General features: G+C 43.5%; 1 protein-coding gene across 2 annotated transcripts in view; it reads right to left on the reverse strand.

Moving 5' to 3' along the window:
• The window catches only part of LOC141952631 (sphingosine-1-phosphate transporter SPNS2-like), a 139,346-nt gene that overhangs the window by 13,169 nt on the left and 105,552 nt on the right, over positions 1-20,625 (reverse strand). For both annotated transcript variants that reach the window (XM_074890308.1, XM_074890306.1), the window contains 2 exons: positions 19,761-19,859; positions 8,434-8,597 (listed from right to left, as the gene is read on the reverse strand). In XM_074890308.1, coding sequence (XP_074746409.1) covers positions 8,434-8,597; positions 19,761-19,859 — 263 coding nt within the window. The remainder of the gene's footprint in view (positions 1-8,433; positions 8,598-19,760; positions 19,860-20,625) is intronic.

Genomic DNA, 20,625 nt, shown 5'->3' on the forward strand with positions numbered 1-20,625 from the left:
TTTTCTGTATATTCAGTACAGCCCCTTAAAGTTCTGCAGACTCTGTTAGTATTTTCCATCTGTTCATTTAATCTAGGTGCTGAGCATATTTGCCTCCAGAGGGGGAAACATAGGTCAGCTTCTATTTTTCCTCTTTCACATGTCTTGACAGAGAAGAAAACTGGCATAAAGAAAAAAAATCAATAATGTTTCCTTCCATTTTTCCAGGCAGCTGCAACAGAACAGATGTGAAGACAAGTGGTTAACAGCACTCACTAGGGTGTGGAGGACTTGGATGGAAACGAACTGCAGAGATAAGGCTGCCTTACTGCTCTGCGGTGGTACGCTAACGTGGGCTCCTCAAGTTAGAGATGTGGGTCTCTGAAGGTCTCTCAACTTTGTGCCTGAGTCTGGCCCTGTATGTATAATTCTGCCAGATATGGATGGGCTCAGAATTAAGGTGGTGGGATTTTTAGTGCCATGGAAGATGAGGGTAACATCATACCCTTACATCCACTGAAATAATGGAGAAAAGAGGAAGTGGAGGGTCTTGCTTTTTTCTTGGCATGACTGACTGGGAAAGGGGATAAAAATGACATAAAAAGCAGGTATGATCTAATTAAATCTTTAAACGGAAAATCCTGTAGAACTTCCTGATGCCACTTGATTAGAAACATAATTCTTACCCTCCAAAACAGCTGCCTCATCATACAGCTCTTTTCACCAACCTCTAAGTTACCAGGTGTGGGGAACCATCCTTCTGTTTTGCTCCACTGTAACAGTCTGGGCAAGCCTCGTCTGGCACGTGGTAGTGGTCTGGCAGCAACTTTAGGAATGACCAAGCCACTTGAGACACTCCTTATTGAAGCACTGGAAGTAACCCTCCGACAGTTTTGTCCCTGTTTCACTAAGAGATGCCGTTCAGGCCAAGGACCCAACCACCAGTAAATTACTCTAACACACCTACAGTCACGGCTTGCTGAAAATCTGCCTTGCAGATTTCTCCACATGAAGAGGTCATCTACTGTTGATAAAAGTAAATACCTTTGTAAGATGCTCTGTGACCCTGACAGGCTTCAGGAAACAGACTAGCAGGGCTGAATTTTTCATGACTGTTTGTATTTCCTTGTGTCAGAAAGGGTTTCTGGCTTGAAGGCTGCCTTCTGTTCACTGCTCCAGTCACCTGCACAGAATCTGATCAGATTTCCTATCTGTGCCAGGGCAGCCTTAGCAGACAAACTGTGCTAGCAAGAGTTTAAAATATCCTTCTGCATGATACAAGTCCCTCCATGCCAAGAATTGTCCTTTGCAATGACAGTGCAAACTGACATATTGAATCCATTGTAAGCATATGATTTAAGTGCCCCTTGTACCTTGTGGGCAAGTGCTTTCAATCTTGTTTTACAGCTGATGAGCATTTTAGGGACAGCATCTGATTTCCTGAAGGTCGCAGCAGAGAGTCAGTAGCCAAGACAACAGTAGGACTCCAAGTAGTTCTTGATCTGCTGCTCTTCTTGGACAAGTAAGTTTTGCCTTCCCAGAACTTCAGGCACAGGGAGAAATTCCACTCTTGCTGTAGAACAGCACTTAAGTAGTAGGAATAGTCTAGGAATAATGTTTTCTTTTCTCCGTGGCACAGCAGATTAACCTCAAAAGGTTAGTGTATGTGAGGAATTGATGGGCTTGGAGAACCATGAAGTTCTGCCTGCAGCCTCTTCCGCAGCTTGCAGTTAGCAAGACCTATGCCAACACCAGCTGGCTCAATCCTTCTGCCTGTACTTAAGCAAAGCTCCTGCTGCCAGCAATTAACTTAAACAGCATATTTCAAATGCCACAAGCATTTTGTGTAAGGACCACAATTGAGCTCAAAATGTCTGTGAGCAACCAAACTGACCTTTGACATCTTCCTACCTAACCTGCAGGAAATCCGCAGGTTGACAAAAGCAAAAGAACAAATCTATTTTTTTCTATATGACACCATATTTTCCATCTGCTGGTAGCAGCTCCCAACTGAAGAAACAAACCAGCATTTAGAATTCAGCCAGTCCCGAGCCATTACATTCTTCTATCTGCTAGCCCCGTTTATGGAGTTACAAACATGGCTGGCAAACAGGGGAGAAAAAAACCCAGGCTCTACAAGCAGGCTTTTTCCACCAATACTAAAACTACTTACATTTTAAACACCTCCTCCCTTCAAACTCTTAACTCTTTGATTCCACATAAATGATCTAATAGTCTAATCTTATTCCAACTGCCATCTATGTGTCTTTATCACACCACTCTCAGATATTCAAAACACACTCCTTGCCTCTCTTCTTCCATCATCACAGATCCTGTGCGTCTTAATCTGGGCTTTTTGCTGTAAATTCACATACCTTCAAAGGCCAAGGACATCTTATCTGGGCTAAAAAAGCATTGTGAGTTTATATCACTGTAGGAAATGTTTAATTATTGTTCTTCTTTTGTAAAGTAAAAAACAAACAAAGCAATCATATTATTTCCCCTAAATAGCTGAATATCAGCAGTGAGTTAACTGTTTCTCAAATATCCCTTTATGGGAGTTGTTAAAATCCGCTTGCTGGCCCTGAAATCCTCAAATCCAAACTCTGCTTCAATGCAGCACTGAGATGTCTCTCTAAAGTAAGTGTCTAGCCTCTTTAAAAACACCCTTGCAATACATCTTAAAATATTTCATTGGAGAGATATTCTTTTTAGTAATGCAAACTACCAGAATGGAACATGCTCTGTATGAGTCTAGCATGCCAGTTTACTACCTGTGACACTATTAAGAGGGGACTCTATCCTTTACTGGCAACAACATGAGGTCACCCGATGGGTCCTTTCTGTCTCTAAATGCTGCCGCAGAAAAATCAGAGAAAAAGATGGTTGACAACTCTGTGAGTCCTTCCCCTGTCCCACATAATAGAATCTGCAAAGCCAAAATAAGGTCAGACACTTTCAAATTGCTGCAATAGGAGAACTGGGAGATCATTTTATATCTAGTTCTAGAAAAGGCTAAAAATAAGCCTGATGTGAGGCAGAAGACAGAGTCTGAAAATGGATTATTCTCATTTTCCCTGTAATGTAATTTGCAGATGTGCCGTGTTTAAGACAGCAGAAAAGGTGTATGGACTAGGGGTTGTGCTTTTTGTGGCTTGCACTATCTGTAATGAGTATTTTCTTTCTAGTGTTTGTGCTCACCTTTTTTTAAATGAAATGTTAATCAGCACTGCTACTCAGCAAGAATTTCCACACCTGATCAAAGGTGTTAAAAGTAAATTTTTTTTCTTATTAAATGTTTGATTTTTATTTTAGGAGAGAAGAAAAACCTACTAGAGGTGTTTAAATAACCTGCTTCTTGTCATGTAAACAAATGGGTGAACCATTTAGGCTCCCAGGTCTCTCTGAAGTGCTGAGTGGTAGCTAGTTAAATGCTTAAATTCTTTTGTTCTGACCAGCTGCATCAGTGCAGCTATTTATTCCTGTTCAGTCTGCACCAGGGATACACACTGCAGTTGCATCCTGCTGCCTGATCTGCATTGCTGTATCTTTGGCGAAAATATCCAGCATGTATCATGCAGGATGCAGAGGGACTGAACAATTATAAAACTTGGATATCCACCCAGAGCATCTTTCTGTACCTCTGGAAGAATATGGGGAAAAAAAGAAACGCGAGTGCTTCCAGGTATAAAAACAGGGATTAAAGAAAAAATATATTAAAAAAAAAAAAATCCTTTGAGGGGTAGACTGTCCTACACCTGCAGAGGGTGGTGTTTCTCAGGAAAAATCTAGGTGAATTTGGGTTTTCCCTCAGCAACAACTGGGAGTGGCCCTGCTGGAGACAGGACTGCAGATCACCCTGCGCCTGCTGCAGAGCATCAGCGGCCCTACAGGTCTGTGCCCGTGCAGAGACAGAGGATCATTGCTCAGCAAAGCTCCAGATGCTCAACGCTCACGCTGACTGCCCAGAAAAGAACGCCACACACTAATTCCATTACAGTGATTTATATGCCCTGGCACCCAAAAGTTGTCAGAGCTTGGGGAAAGGACTTTTTTTCCCTTTTCCTAATAGAACGAGCACATTCTTTCCAATTACTGGTGAAGCCGTTGCTTCTAGTAAGCACCAATGTAGGCGTTTCTTCTGCAGCTCTAGGGTGAAGCTTTGTTTTTTCAAGTTATCTGCATTATGAGCAAGGAAGAGGACACAGGCAGACCACAGACGCAATTCTCAGCAGTGCTGAGCTTTTGTTTCCAACCCGTGAAGTACCTGAAGTACTCCTGACCTCTGAAAGTTGCCTTCTGGCTGACATCTGCCAAGGCTGCACAGGTATCAGTGATGGAGCTAAGGAATAAAAGGTCATCAGATTTCTGATCCGTTTCTGTAGGGCTCTCCCATGGCAAGACTGCACATGTACGTATTGTCTTCCAGAGGATCACAAGTATAGCTTGGGTCTCACAAATTTTCATTAAGCAGGTAAGAGAAATACAGTACAGAGTGGAGTCATGTTTGGAAATAAAATATGACTGCCTTAACCCTCCACTGCAGTAGTACAGAACAGGGAAGGAACAACAATATAGTCAAGAGAAATCACAGCAGGAATTGTAGTTCAGTGGTTTAAAAAAGAACTGAAGTATTTATTATTACTAGTGCATAAGAGCTCTTACAGAAACCATTCTTACCCATTTTCTCTCTCTTATCACTTTGGAAGGGTGGGATTAAATTTGTGTTATAAAAATTGCGCCAGAAAAGATTGGATTATATTACAGTGATGTACTGTATCATGTTCTCTGCTAGTCCTAAATTTACTAAAAGCCTCTTAAAGCTGTCAGACTTCTGAAGCAGTATGAAAATAGTTATAAAATAATCGCAATTTAAAAAAAAAGTATTGCTGTATAAAGAAATTTTTCTCATGAGTGTTTTTGTGAGAGGGGAAGCCTTATTGACTGGAATTCCTGTGCTAAAAAAGTAATCTACAAAATATGCCAGGAATTGTGGCAATGATAAAAGTAGCGTAAAAAAAGTCACGAGGCACTGGAAATTCTGTTTTTGAAAGGAAGTGTGGTGGAAACTGGTGGAAGCTTTACAGGAAAGAGAGGTTGCTATCCTGATACTCTGTCCTGCCTGGAATTATCTCTAAGCAAAAGCCCAGAGACCATTACACAAAGGAACAAACAAACAAAAAAATCCTAGCAATAAAACCCTGAACTACTTTTCACAGAAGCATGGAAATTAAAGCAGGGAAAGCTTAATTTCCATAGGCAGAGCTGCAGAGAGCAGTGTTACACTTCTTTGCTTCCCTATCAGTTCATTAGAGAGGTCTGTGACATCTGCCCTGTGTGCCCTGACCCTCCTGGTGATGAATGGGTTTAATCTCTGGCGTGTGACACCAGCGTTTGTGATTCCTGCAGGTTAATTGATTTCTTTTGGCAAAGCACATTTCCAAGTCCTGTTGTCTGAGCAGCAGGACTGACTGCAGAAGGAAAACAAGGCATCTTGAGAAAGGAATTCTCCTGTACCCAGCAAGCAATAGGTAGGCTCCGAGGGAGGACTGGCCGGGCAGAAAGCTCTCCTCGCCAAAGGTGCGCGGTGCCAAGCGCAGATGGCCTGTCAGCCAGGTGGGAGCTGGACGTTGGATCTGCAGACAGCATGGAGTTTTAAGCTGCTAATAGGAAAATGCTCTGTAGTCTTTTCTCTCACAGGCAAGCGTGCAGCTAATAACAAACAAATCCTCCCCCATAAATTCTTCCAAGGAGACCACCGAACCTGTCAGCAACGGCAGATGGGACCCGATCGACAGCACAGACACCACTGCACATGGCAGGGAGAGAAGCCTTACTCTGCAGTTGCCAACCTTATTAAAGATACTGTCTTACTGTTCAGTAATGTGTCAAACTTGAATGAAGCTGCACTCTCCAGGAATCTGACTGTAGGATGCCAGGGTATTTTTAACATGGGAGTGGGCATATGCCAGAAACAGTGCACTAGGAGTCATTTGAGAGAAATTATTTTGTTAACCACCATTTATGAAAACTGTTCTCCCTCTGTATCTGAGCCAGTTTATAACACGAAAGATCCATAGCTGAATAATATAAAATTCATACAGAAATGTGAATCAGACAGACCAGAAAAGGGAAGGATGCTGAAAGAGAGAGAGAGCAACAAAAACATGTCTGAAGCCTGAATATGTTTCTTCAAAAAGTGGACCAGTGACTGGCTGGGAAGCTGGTATGCTTTGGACGTGAACAGAGTACAACCAAATCTGCTCAGGCTAGACAGCAACAGGCAGAAATAAACACTTTTATGCAGGAGAAAGCAGAGCTGTGGGATGTGATCTCCCTCCCATAGTAAAACTACTGCAAAGCTGGGTTTTGGTGCACTGTAAAACAGTCCTGTAAAACACACCAGTGCTGGCACCCAAGCAGAGTCAACCAGCTAGCGACCAGCCTGTGACCTGCAGTGCCTCCTGAGAAAGCCTCTTGCTTGGGAACTCCACTGGAGCTGGGATACTGGCTGGATACCACAGTGCACTGCCCAGTATAAAGGTCCAGGTGGGGTTAGACATGTTGATAAAGATGGGAGTGACCTGGAATTCATCAGTACCCGAATACTGAAATCCTCCTTCACCACCTGAGACACCTTCATGCCATGCTGGCAACACTCGTGGTGCAAAGGGACACATATCTCCACCCTAACTGTACCTAGAACGAGCGCTCTCCCTTCTGAATACAGTGAAGACAAACACTGAAGTTTGCTTAGAAACAGGTGGGGTTGTGAGCGAAGGCTAACACTACAGCTGCACAAGGAGGATTTCATCTGCTGCACTGTATCACTACCCTGCCACCAAACAGAACTTTTGGCTCCTTGCAGAAGAAAAAGCCACCCTGAGCACCTCGAAACTGATGTTCATCTTGCCATGTCCCCAGGTGATCACTACTTAGACTTGCATGTACAGCTTATGTGCACAATTACAGAAATAGGACTGGAAGGCAGCCAGAGAGCACTTCCCACCTTCCTGCCTCAAGACTGAGACACGAAGGCCTTCAGAAACACAGGACAGCTTTCCTGTCTTCTCCAAATAATCTTCTGTAGCATTTACATCTTTTTTTCCTCTTAGGAAGTCCTAACATCTAATCTCCAATTCCACTTCTTACAATTTAAAGCCCTTATATAGAGATAGCAAACCAGGCACACATCAGCCATGTCACATCTCCAAAGCCTGAAGTTCAGCTGTGCACGACTTATCCTCCTTACAAGATACACGATGAGGTCTTGTTTTTTCCACAATGTTTAAACAGCTTATTACAGGGGGAATGTATATATCTAAAGGCACCAGGAGGCAGAAAACCTTTCCTTTCTCTGGTATTTGTGCACTTTAGTAAAAGGAAGGTGGAACTGCTTGCAGGGCCACAGCACCATCTGTGGCACTGCTTCCAGATCTCTTGCATCCATCTGATATGACAGTGAGCCAGAAAGTATCACCCAAACTGTTCACACACTTATGTCCACCTCCAAACACCTTATTTTCATCCTAGTTGTACTATGTCTAGTGACAGTGATATGCCAGGGCCCTTCTCCTTAAGGCACAGCAAGGTATACTCTGCTCTCTGTCTGCAGAATTACGACAGGCTGTTAACGTCTGCGCTGTGTGTCTGCGTGTCTCCTGCTCTCCCAGTGGGACAAAGGCAAAGTCAACTTATAGTCAACACCAGACTAGTCACCTATCCACATATTCAGCATGACATTATACATAGATACTCTTATTTTTTGACAATTATGAGAAAGAGACTAACCCCAGAAGTTTGTATGTCATGTGGAAGCGTCTTCTGAATTACTGTAGTTGCCAACCGTGAGGTGGTCCGAATCGGTTTCTTTACTGAAAAACAGTAGCTTTTTTTTTACAAGCTGCAATAAGGGACTGGGAAAGACTATCTTTATTACAGTGACCCTTGAGCACATATGTCCCCACACACAGCTTGCTTCCTTCTTGCCTGATGTTCCTGTGTATTGGAGGTAGTGGGCAGGGCACAGGGGTCTGAGTTGGGACTGTGGGCTCAACGTTGACCACCAAGCTCTGTGAAGTATCTCTTGCTCTTCACCTAGCAGTCCACCAATTCCAGCACACAGCAACTCCTCTCCACAGATGGCCTGGGCTGTGGCATGCTCACGCAAGGGTAAAAGGGGCCTGCGACCTCAAATCCTGTGCTCCCCTCCAGGCCATGTGGCCAACAACTGAGATCCACCAGAGCAGAAGCAGGTAAAGGATGCCCAGCCAGCATGACACAAGCCCCTGTGCTTTGTGCAGCCTCATGCACTCTGCTGAGCCGAGGTTCTTAACACACAACCCGACATCCTTTATCTGGAAGGACCAAGGCCAGGGAAAGAGTACAAGCATAACATTCAAGAGGGAAAACAGGCTGCGGTACCTCCCCATTTGCAATTGCCAGGTTACTCACTGTTGTTCAGCTTTGGCTCGGTCACTTAGGAAGAAGAGGGCTGTGGCCAGGAAAAACATCCCTCCTAGGACAACGACAAACGGGCAGAGCATGAGTGCATACCCCAAGCTGAGAAACTCCCAGACTGGGGACTCCTTTGTGCTTTGTCGTATCAGGTCTGAGATCTAGGAGAGACGGGCAAAAAAATTAGTCACTTAGATGAGAAAGAGACATGATAATGGTGAAGAGAACACGATTCCCTAAACAACCACCCGCGGAACATGTGCATGAGGTTTAAAATGGAACAGTGTGTTCACTAAAAGCTGAATGTCCCTTGCACGCTTCAGCCTTCCACATGCCACTCTGGAGCCTGGGCAACTTACGGTGCTGCTCTCCCTGTTGTTCTCCTGGCCTGATTCTTCCCACAGCTCACTCTATCTTCTCCCTGGCTGCTTCAGTGACTGCAGCGTGGGTGTCTAACCCTGCTGTACTGACCAAGCCTCCTGGGGTGCTGGCAGGAACACACTGGCATGGCTCAGTGCGTGAGGGACTGATCAATCTTCTCTAATTTCTATCAAGTCCTGCTTACTCCTACACCTTACCTCCCTTTCGGCAAAAGGAGGCATTAAATTCCATTTCTGTGTATTGAGTGGGAAGGGGGAAATGTTTCTCACAGAACAAAAAACCAGAGATCCCATCTGATTTTCAGAAACAGAACTCAAACATGGGCTTTTTATCCCCACATCGGAGCTATGGGACTCATTTCCTCTTCTAACCTAAGCTTGCTGCACTTTGAAGTGTAATTGTGTGCAAGATGTGACTCTGCCCCCCAGGCTCAGGCAAGGTCTGTTGCATAGGGGCTGTGCTCACACCGAAGAACCACACACCACCGAGTTTATGGACTAAGGCAACCTGCATCCTCCAACAGCCAACATGAACACAGGTTTGCGCTTACACAAAGGAGCAGTGACGTAGTTAGTTCATTATGAAAAGCTTTTGCTAAAACACAGTAATATTTAATGACTGTCTGTAGCTAAAACAATCACATTTTAATATTTACTGTCCAGCAATAAACTTTACTCTCCATAAATCCAACAGAGCAGTAGCAGCAGTAGGGGTGAGTCTCAAGGCATTGGGTATTTAAATGTCCAGCTCTGTTTTCATCTGTGGCATTTTGTTGAGGCAGAAATACTAGATTATACTAAAAGGCTGCAGGGAATTTGCAACATAAAATCCTACTGCTGTGCACACACGCAAATTGGTTCCAGAAATAGCCAAAGCTTGTGCAGCAACTTCTAAACTGCTACATTACTGCTAAAAGGTGGTGTCAGACACAAACTACAAGCAAAATCTGACATTCAAGGCTTAAATTTTGACAATCAAGTGAGGAAATGCCACACGCAGGAGAAATCACCAATTCACAGCCCTGCAGCCAGCTGTAGTGACCTGGAAGGTAAACGTGTGTGAAGAGATGCCTCAGCAGAGGCCAAGCACAACAGAAGGTCAGAGAAGGATGACATTTGTGGGGACTCAAGTGACCAGGTTGCAGAATGTGCTTTAGCAGGGAAAGTCTGAAGCACTGGTGGGCTCAGTGCCTTAATATTCATCTTACAGCTCAGCCTGGCTCCTGCTAGAGCGAAGGAAAGGAGGAGTGGCCAGCCTGATGCTGGAGGTGGAACCACTACACACAAAAGAGGAGAGGACTGCCTTTTAGGATGGACCATTCTCAAGTAGAGAGAAGTAAGTAAACACTGGAAGAATGTATCCACAGAAAGAACTGAAGGTTTTTAGCCAGACTCCTCTGTTTCATTCCCTGTCCTAGAAAGGACGAGGAGAAAATTTCCGTGCTTGGGAGACAGCTAAGGAAGTGTTCCTGTCCTCTCAAAGAGAACTTTATTCACAGTGTGTAACACACACAAGTTAAAACAAGAGTGTTATGAACAAGTCTCATGTGAGAAATTATGGCTAAAAAAGTCCTTAGACTGAAGGCGAATAACAGTGGCTATTAGTCTGAGAGACTTATTAAAAAATAGCAACGAGACTTGAATGTGAAAAGAATGCACCCACAGGAAATTAGCAGAACATGCACTGCACCCAGGGACATCAGCTGGTAATTTATTCCCTCTTGTATCCAGACACCTTAATTCCCAACATTTCCCTTACTCTTCATTATGAATCAAAATTTGGCATTGAATCAGCTCCTCTGTGTGCAATAGCTAGAATTAAGGCTATTCTAAAATAGAAATTTAGAAATTCTAAACCACTTTTCATTTTGGAGAATGGATACAATTATCCTCCAAAAGGACCAGACAATAAATCACTTGACAAATTGACATGATAAATCAGCAGTAGAGGATGAAAAGCCAGACATGCGCTCCCAATTGCTTTCTCTTACGGATGACATGACATTCTAGGATAAAACCAGCTTTGAAGACATAAAGTCTCCAGCAAATAAAATTCTCAATGCAGCTTGCCCCACACCTTCCCTTCTAAGGCATCGTGTTGATCTTTTATACCAACAAATCATGTTAATATTGAATCTGCTATCTTTTTCATTTTTAACCCAACATATTCTGTAAGTGCACATTTTAGAAAAAGCAGTGTTTCCTCTCATCCAAGGTGTAATTCCTCCCACCCAGCCAGCTGAGCTTTCTCATCTAGGTTTCGTATAAACTCCTCAGCTCTATCTGCCTCTCTTAACTCTAGAACTTTATCAGGGCCCACAAAGATGTTGTTGCTGTTAACTTAACAGTCACTATTCCTTTGCTGTTTTGTTTCACTCAGTTACAAGCCACCTAAGACTGGAACTTTGGCATCTCCTCTCAAGAGGACACAGGACATCATAATTACAGACTTGGGCTCCAAGAATGACATATTGTTTGCCAAATGGTCTGCTTTCCAGACTCCTCGCAACGACAGCATCCTGAGCTGTCTAACTGTGATCTGGCAAGACACAATCTAGCATCATATTTGGTGTCTTCTCTCTATCATGAGTAACAAAAAGTGGGGGTTGCATGCACAGTCGGTGCCAGTTCTTCAGCACAGAGTCCTGTGTGGGAATTCTTTGTTCTGTCAATTGATAGGTGGCAAAAAAACTTCCAAAACATTTACCCAAAACGGGGGGGTGGAAAAATCAATAAGGAAGTCTGCTGCTTCTCTGCAGTCTAATCAAAAGTCTTTGATAACATCCTAACTAGGAAAGTTCAAATCTTCTTTTCCCTTACTGTCTAACACAGATCTCAGACCAAGAGGAATGACTTCCCTAAATAAACTTCAGCTGATGGCATTTTTACAACAGAATACAAATGGCATGTATTCAGCTGGTGGCAGCCAACTGGATAGAGTCCAGGAAGAGAAAATGCCCACTTGCCGGAGAATGAACAGTGCAGCTGCAGCTGATCCAAAAACCCAAAATCTCTGATTGTGTCTCAATCTGAGTGAAGAAGACAATGAAGGGAAAAAGGGGAACTTCATTACCTTTCTTGGGAAGCATGTGCTGCTGTGTTTTTTGGAACACTGGACAGGCTATTGATGTAATAAAAGCTCAGGTGGGCTGACACCCTAGAAAGATGGCTTGCTTCTGTGTTACTGTCCCTCCTGAACAGCACGAGTGGTTAACTTACATTATTTACTAATTCGACAATGTAGTGGTAACAACATCTTTGAAATCATCATTTCATCTACTCTGTCTCATTGCCAAGTTGAACATCTCAATTCCTCTGCAATTGCTTGACTTTCCTAAATTTCTGACATTGCCTCTTGGGCACAAATCTTGCCACATAAAATGGTGTTTCCACTGCAGTATCTGGCACAAATACCTGATTTTTACAATTACCAATTTGATACAAGCCAGGTTCTCCCTGGCTCTTCTCTTCAGTACAGTTCCCTAACACAGTATTCCCTGTAACCCCACAGTGTCACCACAATGGTTCGGGGTTCACGCACTCTGAATTCAGAGGTTTCTTTGATTTCTTAAAAAAATCTAATATGAATGCAAACGAAGACTAAAACCAAAAATAAGGGATTTTATAAAGTAAAAGTAAACAATTTGCTGGGCCTGTGGGGAGCACAAGCATTTATACTGTGCTAAATGGCATGAGAAACTTGTTATAAAAAGAAGTAAACCTGACTGTTTTATGATATTCATTTAGAAGACTGCAGAAAAGTAAAAGCAATTATAGTCTAAAAGTTATTTCAATTTTAACCTTGGCATGTTTAGATGTTAGAGGGAAAAAAAAAGCAAAACATCCTGTTAATTGTGTCCTTTTGAGATCGCAAACACATTTAATACTTGGCCAGTGACAATATCGGTTCCTTGCTCTAGTGTGTGGTACCCGAGTTCACCCCAGCAATACCCATAGCAAGGATTCCTGCACTGCTTCCCCTGTGGAAGGTTCATCTGGTTACGCCCTTGTACTCTCACCCAGGATTACCAGGCTGCATTAAATAAGTGGTGCTTCCTTCAGAAGGCTGCAGTAAATTAAAAGACTCAATCAAGGGTTCTGCTTGAAGTGCTAGCAAATGGACTTTGTACGTCTCTTGGTGTTAGAGCAACATTTGCCTCCAGACAATGTTTGCCCTGGAGAGGGTTGGAGGTTTATTTTCTTCATGTCACTGCCTTTCTCTCCAGGTCTGGTCTGCCCAGAGATTTTCTAAGTTACCACTGGACTCTCTCCTGTCCCAGCAGGAGATGCCTTGTACTGTGGGGAACGTGGAATCGAGGAACATGACTCATACGACAGGGCAGAGGTACTTCAATGTGTAGGGATCAGGGAGGGCCCACTTACATGTAGAAACAAGGTCTGTACCACAAGACCACAGTTTGGGAGCACACCCTTTCGCAGCATCCCTGTCCCCCACCTCTCCTTGCAGCACAGGCCCCTTCCCTGGCAGCACATCCCAGGAGAAGGAAGTCACGTTGCAGAAATTGGACAACTCGTTCTGAAAGGTGCACAGCCCCATGAAAACTCTGTGTCCGTATTGGGTCCTTCGCAGCTCAGAGAAAGAAGCCACTTATTTATTGAGATTTTTAGTGCACAGAAGGAGTGATGGAGCAGATGGGACAGAGCTTGAAATACTTGAGGGAAACAACGATCAGCTCTGGATTTCTGGGCTTTCTCTAATGAGACACTTTTACATACTTTAAATGTCCGTTTATCAAAAACACTGAGAACCTGCACTTCTAACCAAAGTCACGGGAAATGACAGGTGCACAGCAGCTCTGGAAAAAAACCAGAACAGGCTGTGAACCCTTGGCAAAGAGCGTTTTATATATGGGAAGTCATTTGGGTTTTTAGGGCAGATTTAAATCTTGTCTGTTGCTGAGTCATCAGAAGTGGGAAGCTTGTTAGCTCGTCGCAATGAGGAGATAAATCCTACGTGGATTGGTCTCCAGGTGCATAATTCTCCCCTTTTTTTGCAGCTGACAGCCACGTCAAAGATTTGGTCTTTCCATGCACTAGGAAAAAGGCTTTTAATTGTTCAGCTCAGCCAGGACCAGAGAAATCCTCAATTTAAAGTTACTGGTTGAAGAAACAGATAACAAGGATGAGGGGCTGAGGGCTCCTTTCTCACAGTATTTCCCTGACCCATGTACATTAGATGTTGGACTGCACCCACTCCCCACCACAATCTGGGTCATACACAAGCATGAATGCAGGGGAAGATCTCTGCAGGAGCAGTGATATCGTTAGGGCCACAGAACACCAGTCAAGCATCTGGCACTTGGTAAAGAAAGAACAATAGAAAACATAAACGTGTATCACATTTCATCTACTATCTCCATCAGGTGATGGAAGGTGCTGCCTATACACACTCATATATACGATAAATATTGGAACATGTAACAGGCTGCAAAAGGCAACAAGACAGAGACCTCTGTTCCATCCTTAATCCCACAACAACAGTGGAATAACTCCTGATAGTCCATAAAACAGAGAGTGATGGTAGGAGAGTACCTTGCACGTTTTTGTTACAGGATATGCCCGCCTTTTTGAACTCACGTTCATCGCACACCCTGCTTTGGCAGAAGAGAGAGTACTGTGTAATCACCAGCGAGCACATAATGGGCTGTATTTGAGGAATGGCTGCGCAGGTCAGACAGGGACAAAACACCCTGCCTGCAGCATCACATCGCAATGATCCACTTTATTCCACTACTGTGCTTTTAAGTCAGACAGCAGTGGATTTGAGCACCAACAGCCTGTTGTAATCTAGCAAGCTAAACTGGAAAAAATGTTATTCCAGAGTAAGCATGTCCACAAATCTACTCTGAAGTAGCCACAGCATTTTAAAACACAAAATATGAGTTTTAAACCATAATACCCCAATTCAGCCTTCTCAGGCAGGCAAATCTTTACACATAGAACTACTTTCTATACATATATATTTACTTGGATGGGTAAACACCTTTGAAACCAAATCAGCAAAAAGGCTGTCTCCAACTGGGACAAGACGGCTGTGAAAGCTACACCTCCAGTTATAACTTTCATTAGAGAAGTATCTTAATTGCTGTATTTACTACAGTTTTCCTTGAGTTGCCCCTAATCAAATGCTGATGTGCCTTCCCTGATACTCTGCACCAGTTATAATTAACACTGTTCTGCTAACTACTTGCTAAAGGAAGGTCATTAGCATTCTTGCTGTTTAAGTAGCTCATTAGATCTGGTTTATCAACCAACTCACATAAGAAAGTTGGGGAAGGGAGAAAAGTGAAGGCTTATTTTAAAAATCTTTCCAGGTAATACTAGGAGCAGCACAAAATCCCTTCAAAACAGAACAGCTCAGATTTGCTTACAATTAATTACAAGGTCATGCAGACCTCTTTTTCACAAGGAGACGGTGCAAAGAGAAGATGCCTGTTCAGACACTGGTGATCTCTGTGGCCGGGTGAACCCGCACACCTGGGCACCGCAAACCGACACAGCGTTGGGTCACGGGGTCTTCCAAGAGGAGTCTGTCAGAGACCCAGCAACTCGGGTAACGCTGCCGTTTGCGTAACTGGGGATGGACAGATGGGGAGAGCTTTTGCATGACCCTCAGCACACAGGCGAGTGACCGGGGTCCCCGCTCTCACCCAGCCTAGTTGCCAGACTGTGGGATCCTGTCCTGACGCTGCCTGGCCGGAGCGGCTGCGGGTTGTGTCCCTTGGGTAAAACTGAAGCAGCAGCAGCAGCCAAGGAGGTCAGGACAGGTGGGAACCTCACCAGTGGAGTACAGGGAGTAGCTTTTAGCTCATCAGAAAGTGCTGGTAGAGGAGAGCTGTTCTCTAGCACTTGAAAACACACGTTGATGTTGCTGGTGACAAGCAGATACAGACAGGTTTCAAACCACAGACCTGATGGATTGTTGCACAGGGGAGATGAGAAGGAATTTAATAAAGCAGGAGGCTAACAGGAGAGGCAACAGCACGGGAGCAGCAAGGACGGTGTGTGCCCACAACAGCAATTTCCCTGGCACACGTAGAGAGAGCAAAACCTGCCGTAGGTGCCCATTTCTCATCACAGCCAGGGCTAGAAGCCACGCAGGGATGGAAGAGGAAGCAATGCTGTGCTCAGATAGGAAGCAAACGACAGACTTGGAGGAAGGAAAGAAAAAGTACCAAGGCACAGCCTCAAAAGAAACAGCAACTACCTGTACTCGGTTTTCCTGAAGCAAAAGAGAACGCAAGTGAGTGGAGGGAGACCACTGTCTGTGTGAAGGATTGATGTAAACCGCGAGTAGGGAAGACAGGTTCATGCATGCGTGTGCACAGATGAACACAGAAGCGCAGACTCACTGGCACTTCTTACAATTATTTAATTCTAAAGGACAAAGATTTAACCAGAATTAATAATACAAAGAGCTGGAGCTATGACGCAGCCTGAGAACTGTAGTTCACATTCTGCTGCTAGCTACCTCCACTCAGCTCTTCTGAGTCTGAAATGCTGTCTAGGTATTAGCGCACAGGAGGAGCAGTTAGAAGACCTTTATCTGATACTCAACATGAGTAGTGGGATTCGGGGTATTTCTCTTAACTGTTCTGTGCTTCAGCAACCGTGTCTACATAGTGGGACCTCGCAAAGATGGAAAAGTACTGGAGATATCTGGGTGTTATGCACTGAACCAGTGAAATTTCTTACAGACTACATCAAGAGTAAAGCATGGAGTTATACTCCAAGTTGTTAAACAGGAATTATTTAAACTCTGCAGGTTATCACAAAGGTCCTGAAAAAGTTACAGTTATCTAGGAATAAAAACTATCCCATCTAATGAAATACTGCAGCAATGCCTATTCTTATTTGTGAAGGAATAGGCAGCACTGTTTAATAGTAATTGATCTCAGTGCTTGGCAGGTAGTAAAACCTTATGCAAATTACAGCTGCCACCCTAAAACTGCATTTGCATAACTTCTTTGTAAGTCAATCTTAAGCCTTTTTACCATAATAAAAGTTATCTATATTTAAAGAGACATGAAAAATAACCATACATACATGCTTCCTTCCACTTAGCTTTTAAACACTAACATATATTTGGTGCTTTGGGTGATTGTAAGGAACTGCACTGCAAGATTGGAAATTGGGGGAGATTACAGAAAAAAAAAAATCTGAGTCTGACCTTCAACTCTTACTGCACACCACAGAGCAAGGGAGCCACCGCACACATGAGGCTGCAGCTGTTAAGTACTTTCTACGTTCCACATGAGGATTATAAGATCAATACAACATTTATTGGTATCCAGCAGACAGACAACTGCCTGCAACAGCTTAGTCCCACAAGGACACGGGTGTCTGATTCTTTATTAACAGCACTGCTAGAGGGAATCTCACTATGAACTCACCAAAACTATGTAAGCCATATTCGATCAAAACACTACTCATTTAGTGAGGGAGCTTCAGGTGGATTTTGTTAGTAGTCAGAAGAAATGGCAGATCTTCAGGCTCTCAGATGAACCCTGAGTAATCAGGAGGCTGTGTTTGACTGCTTCTGAGCATGCCTGCTACTGCAGTTCAGTTATTTATCTTGCCTTCTGCCTCTCTCTTTCAAGATCTACACCCTGCTCTTGGTCTCCTTCATGGTAAGTCTGGAGTAACAGCAGTGTGAGTTGATGTCTCCAGGCTGGGGATTCCCAGAAGGACTACAGGAATTGGGTTCCCAAATTTCCCTTAAAGCCAATAGGAATAGGTTGTTTAGCTCCCACAGACTGCCTTGAAAATTCTCCTCCTAATCCAAGCCACTTTTGTAACCTGCCAAGTGAGATTTCAATCCTGCATGAAGGTCTCCAACACCACAGCTGGACAATTCCAATGACAAACATATGCAGTTTTTAACAACAAGTTGATTGGTTGTCTTAGCTCTGGCAGAGAAGTTGGTGTTTGTCCTTTAAATATTATTTGTTTTTCTGTGTTATGTGAAAGCTGCAGTTGACCTTTCAGTCATTGTAGCACAGGGAGCATGAGTCAGCCAAGCCAGTCCAGAGGCTACAGAAATGGATGCTGGTGCCTTCCATGACATGAGAGCTTCTCTCCTGCCACAGAGCCTTGCACTTGAGCAGTCTCCTCCCAAATGAGGACTGCCCAACAGGTACAGCATTAGAAAACAGTAATTCAAAATCATAATTAATATTTTCCCAGTCTGAAGAAAGCCTAAGGCAGCTATTAAATTGGGATTAAGCATATTTCAAGCAGGCATCCTTAAGTAACGCACAACTTGCTTGATCTCTGAATACCAGAAGGGCAAGGCACATTATTTTCTACAACCAAAGTCCTTTTTTTTTAATCTGTGACACTAAAAAGCCCTAGGCAACTTTCAAGATTAATTGCAATTGTTCAGGGTCCTCGCCATTCCTCCTGGATATCCCTCTTATGTAAGAGAAGGAATGAACATGCAGCAGAGTCACTGGAGATGCCTCGCCTGCATCTCAGACCCTGCCTCTCATCGCTGGCACCTGCCTTCAAAGCATGCTGGCCTGCTTATTTCATCTCCTACTTGACATTCCCCATGTTGACTGCCTTGCACGAAGCAGTCTCTTCCAGTGATTCCTTTGTTCTTGTCACTTTCAAATAATTTCTAAAATAAGATCATTTCTCCCTGAGTGCCCAGAACATTGAAGTAAATAAAGAGTAAGCCAAATTGTACATATTTATTCTCTTGAGACATTTCTCATTTCTTTGGTCCATTCAGCTTTATCTATATCTGTCTCTTCATGTATGCCTCAGAGGGCTACAGAGAAACTATATCATTCTGGGGAGCTGGCATTCAAAAGGAAGTATTTATGTATATTTAAATATATATACACAAAATTAAATATGTAAAAATAAATGCGTATAGATACACACACTAGTGTCTATGTGATGAATAGATGAGAAATGACAGGGGTTTTTTTAAAAAAAAAAGTCCACAGCACCCAGCAGCTGTGTCACACAGCAGTACTGAGCTGGAAGAGCACATCAAAGTTCTGTCTGTCAGCTGATGGGACTAGTGAAGATCCCAGTTACATCACTGGAAATCTGTAGCAACTTCAACACAATGTGGGCTTTACATGGAAGCTACTGTATTTTATAAATGATGATTTGTGTTCTCCAAAACTCAATGCATCAAACTCCACAGAAGGGTGCAAGGGAAAGAAATTACCCCAGTATATCTAGACTTGTTTTCCTCATGAAATTTCCTAGGCCTGATCTTTTCAACTGTGAATGTTCTCTGATTGCCGTTTTTTGGAGCAGGGTCTTTTGTTTTGCTCTGCACTAGGATAATGGTGGCATAATAAGGGAGATCTCCAGTCAGACCAAGGCCAACAACTGCAGCAGTAGTAGAAAGGAATACTACTAATGAAAAACCAAAGCATACACACCATAAAGGAATACTAATAAAACCGCCAAAACATACACACCCATCCCGCCATGGATTTTACACCATTATTTATTATCATACAAACTAGGTTCAAAATATCAGCAGGTCAGAACAGCTGCATGTTGCCACCCATAAATAGGTGTTTGGTTTATGAGACCAGATTAATAAACACACACACGAGCCTGTTCCAATCTAATTTCTAATGGACCTATGTCCACACCACAGAAGCAACCGCTCTCCCTTTACAGAGCTGTCTATACGTTTTACAAAAGCCCTAGGCTAAAAAAATTTAGAAGCTCAATTCTGTTGACCAAGTGGTCCTTCCAGGTTTGAATTGTAGCCCACTGATAACAAAAGCATGTAAAAAAGTTGCATTGCACTGCACCGCTTCCCATTCTGCTGATAAATACAGGCCTTCCTTCCCTAGCATGGTTTAACTTGGCATTTTAGATACGCAGTTAGTAAACAAAAACAAACATGGGCACGCAACCCTGCCAAAACCTGCTGTGAGCACTTACAAATCCAATCAGATACGGACTGCCAGCATCTCCCAGGAGGTGTGAAGTGAAACTCTGCAAGGCTACTGCGGTTGCACGGCGTGTTGGAATGACCACATACTGCAAAGAAGAAGGAGAAAGAAAAAAAAATACATAAGGAAACTTAAGTAAGAACCTGTCCAGCTGTCTTGCATTGCTCAGTTTATATCCAGGTCAGGACAAAGTAAACAAGCTTCCCCAGATGTCGGTGGCAGACACAGCCACTGTCCAGTCCACGGGCTCAAGCAACCGCGGAGCTCAGCTACCCTTCCTGGCTTCCTAGTACTTCTGATGGCAGGTGCTGAGGGAAGGAGGCTCTGTCGGGTCTGCACTCCACTCAGCAGCACTGAATGCCTGGGTTTGACTAACAACTTTGCCCATGAGACACTTTGCTATTGCAAATCCTCAGCCTGTATTTTGCTTGGCTGATGGGAAGAGTGAAGTTCAAGGTTGCCTGCAGCACATAATTTGCCAGCACCTCCAGCCTTCCAAGTGAAGGACTTTGCAGTGACCTGGGATATTGTCCTTTTTCCACAATAAGGATATAATTTTGTTTCCTAAACCATAAGCAATTCACATCAGTATGAAAGGTCACACATGCTCCCCTTCCACTCCATCTCTAGCCACTTTATATTTTTCTCAAAAATTTGCAATTCCACTTGTGAAAAGTGACCAAGACACATTAGGAAAATTTTCCATAGACAAGATATTGTCGTTTGGTCTCCACTCCTCTAATAAGGCATGACACCCTCGGCCAGGTCATGCAGAATCAGTCTGACTACAGAAGATCAGTGGAAAACACAAATTACTTCCCCATTAAGGGACCAGATCTTACAGAAAACAGAGC

This window comes from Strix uralensis, chromosome 20 (assembly GCF_047716275.1).
Source record: "Strix uralensis isolate ZFMK-TIS-50842 chromosome 20, bStrUra1, whole genome shotgun sequence".
Lineage (NCBI taxonomy): Eukaryota > Metazoa > Chordata > Aves > Strigiformes > Strigidae > Strix > Strix uralensis.